This window comes from Suillus paluster (assembly GCF_016628075.1).
Source record: "Suillus paluster strain FC165 chromosome Unknown EDB91scaffold_12, whole genome shotgun sequence".
Classification (NCBI taxonomy): domain Eukaryota; kingdom Fungi; phylum Basidiomycota; class Agaricomycetes; order Boletales; family Suillaceae; genus Suillus; species Suillus paluster.
In genome coordinates, this window is record NW_024537572.1 from 76,457 (window position 1) to 88,025 (window position 11,569).

Sequence of the window (11,569 nt, forward strand, 5' to 3'; positions counted from 1 at the left end):
GAAGCAGTCTCTTATTGAATTCAGTACATTTTTGTCCTGCTCTGTCGTGCGTGGGTCTGGGAAGCATTGGTAAGTATCCCGTTAATACACGTGAACTTCGCGAAGCATCAATCTAATTTAAACCATGTGGTCTCCCCGGCTCATTATCTTGGGAAGAACCAAGTTCCATTGTAGCGGACACTGGTCCGATACCTGACAGTATCATCATTGGCCAAGAAAAGATGCCGCGGCACTAGGGATACAGCCGCTCTCTTTTGGCCAGCCCGCATTCAGCGATGCGGCGTCTTGGTTGTTGGCTGGTGGTGGTGGCGATCTTCATTCTTGGAACCTCCTGTTCGATAATCAGTCAACTCCCGTCAGTTGGCGTGGCACTGTAAGAAGTGCCGCATGTTTGATCATATCTGATACCTTCTTCAAGGTGCGAGGTGCGTCATCTGCGTATCGTTCATAAGCGGGACACAGCATCATTCGTGATTCACGAGCCGGGTCTGAGGAACTAGCGACGGGTATCAGCGACATATCGAGACGAGTGTCATATGAAGTCGCACGGACGAATCTACCCAAGGGATACCTAGTACAAATTCGACGTGTAAGTGAATGTCTGTTTTGGCTTGTTGTTGCCAAGTTTAACTCGAACCCTCTGTACTCGTTAATACTACTAACTGCGAGGTTGGAAGTCGTTTACTATGCGAACTAGTAGTCTTAGCTCTCGTCTCTTTCTGGGATCACCACCTTTAATCCGTGCATCATTTCATTTCATTTCACCACTGCTTATCATTGGACGTTTCTGTTCCCGGAGCGCACGCGTTGCTTCTCCCGGATAGATCTCAATCTATTACTGGCAACAGGTCCTTTCCGTCTAATCTTAGGGGAAACATTGTTCTTTATCACAAGTAATCACTGCCACTCTCTTCGGTCGCCACCTTGTCTGTCAGCATTTTGCAGTGACAAGCCATCCAGTACTTGCTGTGCACCGGCTACAGAGTGACAGGATTTGCAGCGTGCACTGTCAAGGTCAAGTCCTTGGTGGGTCTGCCTTCCTAAATATCCTGGTCACTTTCGTGGCTTCTTGCCGCATAATTGCGAGGTGGAGTATGTGAAATCATACCTGCCGTTATGTGACTGTATCAGTTTGTATCCACCACTTACAACAAGCACTTACTGACTTCGGAATCTCTATATCTGCAGGGCCACTCTCCTACAGGATCGTGCACGTTGCACTTCAAGCATCAACGCCCTCCCTCGAAGCGAAACGTACGCGGTCACACAAGACGTTAGTAATATAGTTTAGTTGACATTTCGGCATTGCATGCGGCTCACACATGGCAACAACCACCCTCTCGAGCGCTCCAAAGTCGCAGATACCCAACCCATTCCATATGGTCTCTCTTCAGCGTGGTAACACGAGGCGTGACCCGCCACCGAAGGCGCTGCCCCGTACTCCAGAGTCATCCTCGTCGTCATATGTCTCTGCTCAAGACATGCCTGAGACCACACATATGACTTTCAAGCGACTCCGATCATCATTGGAGCAGAGTTTGAAGACCGCCACACGCTCCAGGGCGAAATTCCTACCACCTGTTGATGACTTTGCGACCATCACCGAGATGGGTAAAGGCAAGGAGAAAGCACCTGAAGAACACGTTGCTGTGAAAGGGCAGGAGAAGGATAAGATCAAGTTCGGCATGCTGAGGCGATTGGAATCAAGGGTAGGACTTCACAGGGCTGCACGGGTATCGACATCGACATCGATCCCCCATGACGCAAGTCACACCAACGCGACTGGAGCGCATGCTGTCAATAACGCGGATGTAGTCACCCAGTCACGCCAGGCTGGATTCACGAGTTTTGCTACCCCGTCCCTGCGGCAGGCATCTGTGTCTTCGCCTGCTCTCCATCTCTCTTCCCAAAATTTGACGTCGCATCCGTCGCAGCCTGGAGCTATGGCGCCACCAACAAATGCAGGCACTGTCACACCTGCACGCGATCGCCCGCGGCGCGCGAGTGTTCAGCCCATTAAGTCCAAGGAAATTAGCGGTCCTCAGCCATTAGGATCGCGCCATGACCACCGCAGTGGCGCTTGCAATGCCTGACCGCTCTGGTGCGGCCTCCCCACGGGCAAGTAAATCTCGTCCACCTCCAATATTCTCTACCCCCAGGGGACGTTCGTCATTGGACACACCTAGGCTGAGCCATGATTCGCCAAGTCCGCCCGACACCCCGAAACCCCTGTCCAACTCCCGAAGGCAGATGGGCGACCTGTCCAGAACGCCTGTGGCTGCGGGTGCAACTCACCTGCCCCATGGCGGCAGCCCACCTTCCTCTCCTCCTCCGAACCGTGCAATGAGTTCACGAGCAAGGACCCCTCCCAAGGTCGTGACTCCCGCATCATATCAGGGGCTTACTTCTGCATCTGCATCTGATCTTCCCTTAAACTCCTACAGTCCACCAACGTCATCATCAACTCCAGCCCGCAGGCCTTCTGTAGATGCACCAAGGAGACCCTCAGTCGATGCGCCACGGAGAGGTCCTATTGATGTCCCGCAGAGGCCCTCTTTTGATACCCCCCGAAGACCGTCTGCAGAAGTGATGCGAAAGGCATCTGGTGAAACCTCTCGGAGAGCCTCCGTTGAAGTGCAGCGGCGAACCACGGCCTCCCTTGTGCCTAGAGCATGTTCCCCTCAGTCCACCGTGCGTCCACGTGCAACGTCACCTTCTCAGCGCACGCTTGCAAACGCCCAGAATCGGCATTTCAATATCTCCACTACTTCCCTTATCTCTCCCTCCACTCCAGAGCAGCGTGAGGTTATCCGCGCTGCAACGTCCCTTCTGTGTAAAGAATTGAGGAAGGCGCCACCGCATCTTGCACGCAGTGATACGCAGAAGGAGTGGGCGGAAGTAGAGGTGCGCTTGCAGCCCTTAATCAGGCTTGAACGCGTTTGGGGGAAGAGTGGCGGTGCTAGCGCTAGCCAGGTTGCCGCGGGCGGTGTTGGTTCCATCGTGCTTAACCCTGCTGGGGAGGAAAGAGAGAGAAAGCTCTTCTGCGAGGCTCTTCGTGACGGCGTTGTTCTCTGCCAGTATGTCTTTACAGCCTCTCCAATTAGTGTGCTGATTAATGTCGCATCTTCTCAGGTTGATGAACAAGCACTGTCCTGGGACCATAACTCGCATCGACTACCGTGAAGATGGTTTCAAGCACACCAGCAACATCACTAGGTTCATTGCTGCGTGCTCGCAACACAACGTCCCTTCCGACGACATCTTCTATCGTGACGATCTCATCCAGGCGACTCCAGAAACCCTTTGCCGCGTGGCACGTACTATCATTTCGTCGATCAAGCTTTTTGAAAACCCTGGAGTCGACCGTGTCAAGGTCATTACCGGTCAAGGCAAGAAGGGTGCCATCATGGCTTCAAGTAACGGCCCCTACTCTCCGGCATCTTCTCGCGCTGCTTCTTCCACGCCAAATCTGCGGCCACGATCGGTCTCTCCTATTTCTCCTTCCGGTCCGACTCGCGGAATGCGGAGTCCTCAATGAGCGATCGCTTCCCCCAGTGCGCTCTGATAGTCCCCAGTCGGGAACATCTGCTGGTACAGCTAAGGGAGTTTCAACCGTAGATGGAAGCACAACACCGGCCAGCAATAGCGATCATGAAGCCGACGAGGTCCCTTCTATAACACGTCCATCTCAAAACCCTAGATCTCCCTTTCATGCGCACTCCCAAACTGGACTTCCAGATGATAATAGCGTTAGCCCCCTCTCCAGCCTTCAACCACTTGAGATTCCCTTTCCTCAAGACCCGATATCGCAAGTGTCCAGTCCGTCGACGACGGGCTATGATGCCGACTATCCACCACGACAGTCAAGAACGTCGAGCAATCTCACAGAAAACACCAACTTCTCCAGCATCTTTGACATCAGACGGGCGAGCAGCACTAACCAGAACAAGTTTGGGACCATCAGGACTTTCACAACAGACGCAACCTCTTGCTCTGAGGTGCCCTCGTTCACTCAGACGGAGGCCAGCTCGGTTGCAGCCTCCATGGCAGAAGAGATGAGCAGGAGGCGGGGTAGTGGAGAACCTACATCTCGGTTGAGAGAGCGACACCCGAGCGAGCCAGGTGTACCTGATCTGGTTAGCCTTGCAGAGGAAGAGGAGAACAGTAATAGTGCCTGTGGGTCGAGCTTCAAGGACCACAAGAGTGAGAGTTTACGGCCGAGAGAACCCTTGCAAGAGCGGGAAACAGAAGCGCAGAGCCGTGTGCGGCTCGGTAAGGGCAAATGGCCCGACGATTTTCTGGACGCTTTCCAGGCGCAAGCTCCAAACCCATCTCGTCCAATTCCGATTGCAACATCGTCAAAGCACGTTGATACATCTCTCAGTTCCAGTCCTCTGTCAGTATCCCAGACCAGAAAGCTTTCCATTGTTGGGACATCACGACACAGTGATAGTGTGGAGTCCACAGCCAGAAGGCCAGTTCATCGGTCAAACCATAGCGCGGACTGTCCCACAGATCCTGAAGCCGAAGAATTCAGTACTCCGTATGGATGCCAGCTCAGAGAGTTCACCAGGATCTAAAGTTATTTTGCGTCGTCAGAGTACACGGAATGGTGCTCGCAGAAACGGGGCCTACTATCCTCGGAATAGCCTCGAAGATCCTGGGACAGGAAAAGATGACGATCCTCATAGTCGTCCCCTTCCCGCGTGCCGTGTCGGGGGAACATAGTGCTCGTGCTACTCCGTCTCCCGATTCTCCTGTCAGGAACAATATCACAAAGAACCAGGATGCTCCCCGTGTGCGTGGTCGCTTCCAGAGTGACGTTGAAGATCCCCGAGCTCGAAGATGCAGTCGCCCGACTTCGTACGATGAGTTGGGCAGACCCCAGAGGTCTCGATACGAAAGCATGGTCAATTTGGGGGTGGCATCTACAAATGCAAGTGCGAGCGATTTGCTATCAAGGGACTCCGGGGATGGAGGCGCCGTACGGCAGAGTGTAATAGTCAAGGAAGAAGGGAAGCCAGCGACTCACTTCGTAAGTTCTCCTATTTATGCAAGCTAACACACAGTTTGACTTTACCTTTATAAGCAACTCGGAAATTGCATCGGCCGCGGACAGTTCGGCACAGTGTATCGGGCTCTGAATTTGACAACCGGACAAATGGTGGCAGTTAAACGAATCCGATTAGAAGGCCTGAAAGAGGACGAAGTCGCCCAGCTTATGAGGGAGGTAGACTTTATGAAAAGACTTTCACACCCAAGCATTGTCAAGTATGAAGGAATGGCTCGAGATGAACAATATCTCAACATCGTTCTCGAGTGAGTACAGTCTTTATGATCTCGTCGGACGTCTCCGTGACTAGGCTCGATGCAGGTATGCTGAGAGTGGCTCGTTGGGCCAGATGCTGAAAGCCTTCGGCAAGTTGAACGAGCATCTAGTGGCGAGCTATGTTGTCAAGATTCTTGAAGGCTTGCATTACTTGCATCGCTGCGATGTTGTCCACTGCGATTTGAAAGCGGCGAACATCCTCACCACAAAGACGGGGAATATTAAACTTTCGGATTTCGGTGTTTCCTTGAACCTGAAGGCTATAGAGCGAGAGAAGGATGTCGCTGGCACACCGAACTGGATGGCTCCAGAGGTCATCGAGCTCAAAGGGGCTTCAACGAAGTCTGACATTTGGTCGTTGGGATGCACAGTTGTTGAACTTCTTACTGGACGTCCGCCATTTGGGGATATCACCAACACCATGACAGGTATGATCATGAGCATTACTTCGGATGCATGTCTGATGTAGACGCAGTCATGTTCCGCATTGTCGAGGACGAGATGCCAATACCTGAAGAATGCTCGGAACCGTTGAAGGACTTTCTTCAGCAATGCTTCCAGAAGGAACCCTTGATGCGACCTGATGCTGAGCGATTGTGCGAGCACCCCTGGTTGAAGAAAAATTGGGATGCGCTCAAGGTTCGTGGGTTTCCGGATAGCATGCAAGGCTCTGCCAACCGATTTCGTTTAGGAGCTTCGTCCCCAGGATAGCATACCTTTTCTTCGGCGTGTCAGCACTGATCTTCAAAAGATTGATATTGCATACCTTGCGTCAATGGATGCAAACAGGATCGATTCTCCCGTCTCGGTGGCTTCGGTTCAAGAGGAGTCATCAAAGTCTCCAAGATGTAGATTATCCAGTGGGCCAACTTCGCCAATGTCTCTTCCGGAGGAGACTCTATTCACACCTAGGGATCACTCCTTCATCAGGACCGCCTTTGGGAAACGTGGGTAGCCCGAATCTGCTGATCGTTAGCATCGCTGATCATATTTGTAGCCATGGTCTGCAGAGTGTGTATGGGAAGCATCAAAAGGAGCGCCGTCATTTGTGACAAGTGTAATCTTATCACTCACTCAATGTGTGCTCCTGAAGCTCCTCCCACATGCGACCTCCGCGCTCAACTGTTGCTTTATGCACAGTACGCTGAGCAAGGAGGCCACGCTGGTATCTCACTCGACGGATTGAATGGTTTGCATCCTCCTCGTTCATCAATAAATGTTCCTTCCGAAGTGTCCTTCGCTACGCCTTCTCCACGACCAAGCTTGGACTTCACGCCCTCACAATCGCCCTCACCCACTTCACCCATTGCCTACAAGTTCCTGAATCCTTTCAAACGTTCCCGTTCTTCCCTAGCAACAGAGAACAGACCACCCCCTTCCACGTCGCCGTCACCAATCCCTCAGCCTCTGTCTCACGATGATGTCACTCCCAAGCGAAAACCCTCTAAGCTCCAGCCGAATATGATATCCAACGAGCGACCGCATTCTTTGTCAAGCAATAGTACAGCCCCTAATGCTAGTAGCACGTGGACAGCTGACAGTCAGTCCAGCCGACAAGACCCGGGCCGTAAATCAGTCCTTTCCACAGTTGAGCCCGATACAGACACCATACCACAACGTCCGCCAGTTCCTGACAAGAAACCCATGCCTGTTCATGTCGTGACCTGCCACTACCAATGATAATATGGACACTCCGTCACGCCACATTTCGGGCACACTGCCCAACGAAACTGACCGTCAAAAGAAACGGGGAACCGAGAAATCATCAGGATGTACTGTTCAGTGAACGTTGTTTTTTCTCGTCTGTTACTATCCTCACCTGCACCAATCTCCCTAACATGGCATAAGATCCCACGGACACACCACTAAAATATCTGCTGCTTTTGCTCACTTGTTACTGATCACTACCATACTGTTCATTAAGACGTATAATACTCTAGTTTAGCACTTAGGACCTGGGTGCGATATTTAATTACGGATGACCTTACGATGGCGCCTTACCCTTGACCCTCATTGCTAGCAGGGTGTCTATTTTGCAATTGGCTGGTATATGTATGGTGTGTTTGTAACCCCGTGTTGACCTTGGGGAATGCTGATCACGAAAGCAGCCACTACAAGCACTTTGTGTATTCTGTCACTGATGAATTCAAATTTCTGGGGAAGCAAGGCTGCTATCGGACAACCCTATGGTTTCGAACCAGCCTGGACATCCTAACCAAGTTGCTAATAGGTTCAGCAATTTGCGAGAGGCTGGTTCGAGACCACATCTTCTACAAAATCACTGGTGATATCATCCAACGTAGTCCCATCGAGCTGTAACATATGTACTGACGACTCTCGGGTGTTTTGCAGGCACGCAACGGCCTAAAGCACCCGGTTCCGAGTCATGAGGACACCCAGCACTGGCGCCCGTCGGCCTAGGCCTACCGTGTGTGGGTGGCCTGGCTTGAAACAAAGGGGGGTCGACTTGTCGATCAGCAGAGGGATCTCGATCACTCTCAGGTTCGTCTGTCATTTTTTTATGACTGTCTGACACCAATAAAGTGATTCAGACCCACATGGAAAGGTAAAACTCGATCGTATATAAAGGTACATTCAAGAAACCACAACGGCCGCCACCGTCTTGACCTCCCGTCATGCGGGCTTTTGTGCTGAGTTGTGTCATTGCACTGGTTCTCTCCGTCTCGAGTGCCGTTGCAGCATCGACGAACGCACAGCGGCTGGCTCGTGGCTTGCCAGTTTTGCCTCCCAAGTTTGGCCGCGCTCTGCCAGGTTATGCATGGACACCAACAGCAGCTGGTACATTCTAGACCTATGTTTCACATTTTTCCAAACTGATTTGTTGGCGCAGGAGCGAGGCAATCCCCGTCGCCTTCGTCGCCTAAGAAGTGAGTCTGAGTAAAAAAATTACTGAAGTTTGTTTCAAGCCTTTCAGGTGCACTGGTCGGATCCTGGTCAAGAGAAATGATGGCGAGTCATTAGGACACTTATATAACTGGGCCTCAGGAATGTAAGAACGCCGCCAACTTTAGCACTCTTCCTATTGACGAATTTGCCTGAGCTCAGAAATGGCGTCAACTTTGGTGCCCCAAGCGAGGACCTGCATGTATCGTTCACCAGGCCTCTATCTGGAAAAGGGCTTATCGACATACAGGTCAGTCGTACGGTTCTCCGCGTCCTTTAATTTTCCACAATTCACGAAGCTTTTGACAGGGACTCCGCATCTCCTGAATCTTGTTATATCGGGACGACGAGCAACGACACTCTTGCCCCTGGTTCCCCAACGTTGGTGTTCAAATAAAATTCCGGGCAGACATTGATTTTGCTCCATTGACAGAGCTGTCGGCTTTGGCAACGTCATCAGAAGTAAGCCTGCAGCACTATCGCAAATTGAATTGCCGATGACAACATGATACATCGTTCCTAGCACCTGTACATTCCCCACCCGTCCCCGTGGGCCATAATCAGGCGGACGAGTCGGCCATTTGGACATTTGATCCAAAAACTAATGAATTGAAGGGTATACTGCCTCTTTGCTGTCGTCGTCTTACTATCATTAACACATGCCCCCAGTGCACTACGTCAATCTCAACGGCCATAAAGCAAATACGATCATCGCTTATAAGGCCTATGACAACACGATATTTTTTGTCGGTGACATCGGCACCTATAATGCTGCCCAAGTCAACCCCGATTACAAGGTCTCACCTGTTGTTAGTTGAAATTTGTAAAACTCTCTGCCTGAACTTACTGACTCACTGATTCACAGACCTTTTACCTTGACGTTTAATTCTGACGGACGAGTGTCCCAGAAACGTACTCCTTCTTCAGTGTCTTTTGACGTCCCCTTCATTTTATATGACACTCTTTTAGTTGTCGATTCACCACTTGTTCGGACCTTGAAGTGGGACTGTGTTGGACTTGTCTTGGGATCCTGACAATTACATACATGACACTTACGTACCGGACACTTACATACTATTTCTGACTCATACTAACTTTCTGAGCTAATGTGTTCGACGCATCCGGAATACATACCTAAGATTGCGTTGAACTACTTACACACAGGATATTTCCAGAAGGGCTGATTTCAAGATCGTACTTCCATTAGAACAGTTATAAACCACATAGTCATAAATTACACCGAGAGAGTGAATAGTCACAGAAACTCTGCTTATTCTGGGAATGCAAGCGCGCGTACCGCTTTAATCCAGGCCGCTGCGGCGTCGGGAAACTTGGTGTCACACGACGGATTAGCAACCTTCACCAGATAGGTTTACTTAGCTTACCTCCCACACCATGACGCCAGCATCTGGAGAATATAGTTAGCCCCCGCTGACGAGCATATGGAATATTGAGCGTACCCCATCCTTGTTGATAGGCTTCGTCCACACACTGGGCAAGTAGGGTGGTATTAATGTAGCCATTGGTCGCATCCACAGTTGTGGCTGGCTTGCCGATCACCAACTTATCTAAAGTTACCCCTGCTGCTGCAATCTGGAAGAGTGCAGTGTTGGGCCATGTCGTAGATGATGTCGTAATGAGGCCAGAACACGTAGTGTACTCAGTCGTGCCCTCTAGTGTAACTGGTCAATGACAACCAGAGGACAGGAGCAAATTGGCTTACGATTGTAGAACTGTATAAAACCGGCAAAACTGAGTTGGTATCATGAAATCACCCTTCGCAGAAAAATGCTTGCCTGAACGTTGTACTGTAAAACGGTGAATGAGTTCACATCATTTTACATGATTTTTTAACTTACCCAATCAATTAACGATCCAACGTTCTTATTGACCGTTAAATAAGCTCCGCTTGTGTACTGTGTAGAGAACCTGTACTCAAGGAGGTTAAACCGGCCCAGTCACATAAATATCATTAATTCTAATTACCATGGAGCAACAGCTGCACAAACGAGAAGTTAGTCACACCCAATCCCTGGATTTTAAGGCAGACTCACGTGCGTGGGTTAAAATGTATTGACCTATGACATGCGATCAGTACGTTCTCATCATCCGCGATGCTACGAAAAAAATACCCAGCGGAAGCTTTGCACGAAGGGCTGTGGTGAAAGTGGTCAGCCAGGTTTCTGCGGATCCATTCATGGCATTCATGGCGTTGAAATCCTGTTTGCGAAGCCAGTTTTCAGACGTGGACTTATGCATATTTGAGAGAAACGCACTTCGTAGTCAATGTCGACACCATCAAGACCATATTCCAATACAAAGGCTGCAAGATCATTCGCGATCGTCGTAGGATCATACCCTCCACTGGTGGGGGCATCCGAGGAGCCGAAAGCGGATACAATAAGAGAAATTCCGGCATTATGGTATGATTGTACGATAGATGCTCGTGTAGCATTATCGAGCAACACCCACTCTTCAGCTTGATCAGCTGGGCCGGAGATAAGCCAGAACGAGAGGGCACTGAAGAAAATCAGTCTATGAAACTTTCATGTTTGTCCTCAAGGCTCACAAGACGTTATACCCCTGATTCCCAAATAACACAAAGAAGCAATCAACAAGTGCTCAATAAATCATCGGCGAATACATACCGTGATATTACTGACGGCCGGAGGGCCATTCTCACCAGTGACCCACTTGTCGCTGTAAATGACGAAGTGAGGGGCTGCAGGCGTGGCACGAGCAGAAAGCGTCGTATCCATAGGAGACATAGACAACACGCCGCCGATGGCTGCGAAGACGCTGAGAAGACTCGAGAGCATGAAAGACACCATGGTGAACCGCGGGAGGTGAGGATGAACCAGCCATCGGTAGGCATTTATACCTTTCCACCAAAACCTTGTTCCAGGGTCGGTGTATCATATGTGACCTTAATGGCACATGCACCAAGAGACCCGGTCCTACTAATAAAAGAAGAGGACACCTGTATCAGAACGAAAATCAGGGTAGTGACTCGGTGCTGCATGGAACACCGCCAGACCATTTGGCGATATAGTTAGATCCCTGTTGGCGGGAGGGGGCACATGACAAGACTCGGGATGATTACCAGCAGTATCGCTCCCCCGCCTCAAAGGTTCCCAAGACCAAAGATGGGACGGCTTCCGTATTGGGAACACAGTCGGTTTAATTGAAAGCTACGAGCATGCGGATTCAGAAAGACCGACGAGGGTATCAGGTACATGCCTGCGAGAATTGCAAAATTTGGCGCATGTGCTCGAGAGGCATCTGAGGTTGCATATGCTTGAGCAAGAGAAATAATGCTTATAGTGGCCATCGCTC

The 11,569-nt window shown here is 50.5% G+C and overlaps 3 protein-coding genes across 3 annotated transcripts; 2 read left to right on the forward strand and 1 right to left on the reverse strand.

Annotated features, from left to right (window-relative positions):
* Positions 1-1,322: 1,322 nt before the first annotated feature.
* EDB91DRAFT_1245730 (uncharacterized protein) lies at positions 1,323-7,009 on the forward strand (the record flags this gene model as incomplete). Its single annotated transcript, XM_041322586.1, has 10 exons — positions 1,323-2,006; positions 2,053-3,077; positions 3,133-3,506; positions 3,556-4,543; positions 4,600-5,035; positions 5,090-5,319; positions 5,375-5,757; positions 5,805-5,968; positions 6,021-6,276; positions 6,327-7,009. The coding sequence occupies 10 exons, from the start codon at positions 1,323-1,325 to the stop codon at positions 7,007-7,009; spliced, it is 5,223 nt and encodes a 1,740-aa protein (XP_041179786.1).
* Positions 7,010-7,965: 956 nt separating this feature from the next.
* On the forward strand, positions 7,966-9,119 carry EDB91DRAFT_1245731 (uncharacterized protein; the record flags this gene model as incomplete). The annotated part of the gene is made up of 9 exons (XM_041322587.1): positions 7,966-8,128; positions 8,181-8,217; positions 8,265-8,339; positions 8,391-8,483; positions 8,543-8,614; positions 8,667-8,695; positions 8,757-8,849; positions 8,903-9,042; positions 9,099-9,119. 9 exons carry the CDS (start codon positions 7,966-7,968, stop codon positions 9,117-9,119), a joined length of 723 nt encoding a protein of 240 aa, XP_041179787.1.
* Positions 9,120-9,503: 384 nt separating this feature from the next.
* EDB91DRAFT_1266534 (glycoside hydrolase family 18 protein) lies at positions 9,504-11,498 on the reverse strand (the record flags this gene model as incomplete). The annotated part of the gene is made up of 12 exons (XM_041324505.1): positions 10,882-11,498; positions 10,803-10,816; positions 10,510-10,753; positions 10,366-10,453; positions 10,288-10,311; positions 10,220-10,232; positions 10,093-10,162; positions 10,009-10,041; positions 9,957-9,966; positions 9,694-9,906; positions 9,619-9,641; positions 9,504-9,563 (listed from the first exon to the last, which is right to left on the reverse strand). The coding sequence occupies exons 1-12, from the start codon at positions 11,062-11,064 to the stop codon at positions 9,504-9,506; spliced, it is 975 nt and encodes a 324-aa protein (XP_041179788.1). The 5' UTR covers positions 11,065-11,498.
* Positions 11,499-11,569: the final 71 nt, after the last annotated feature.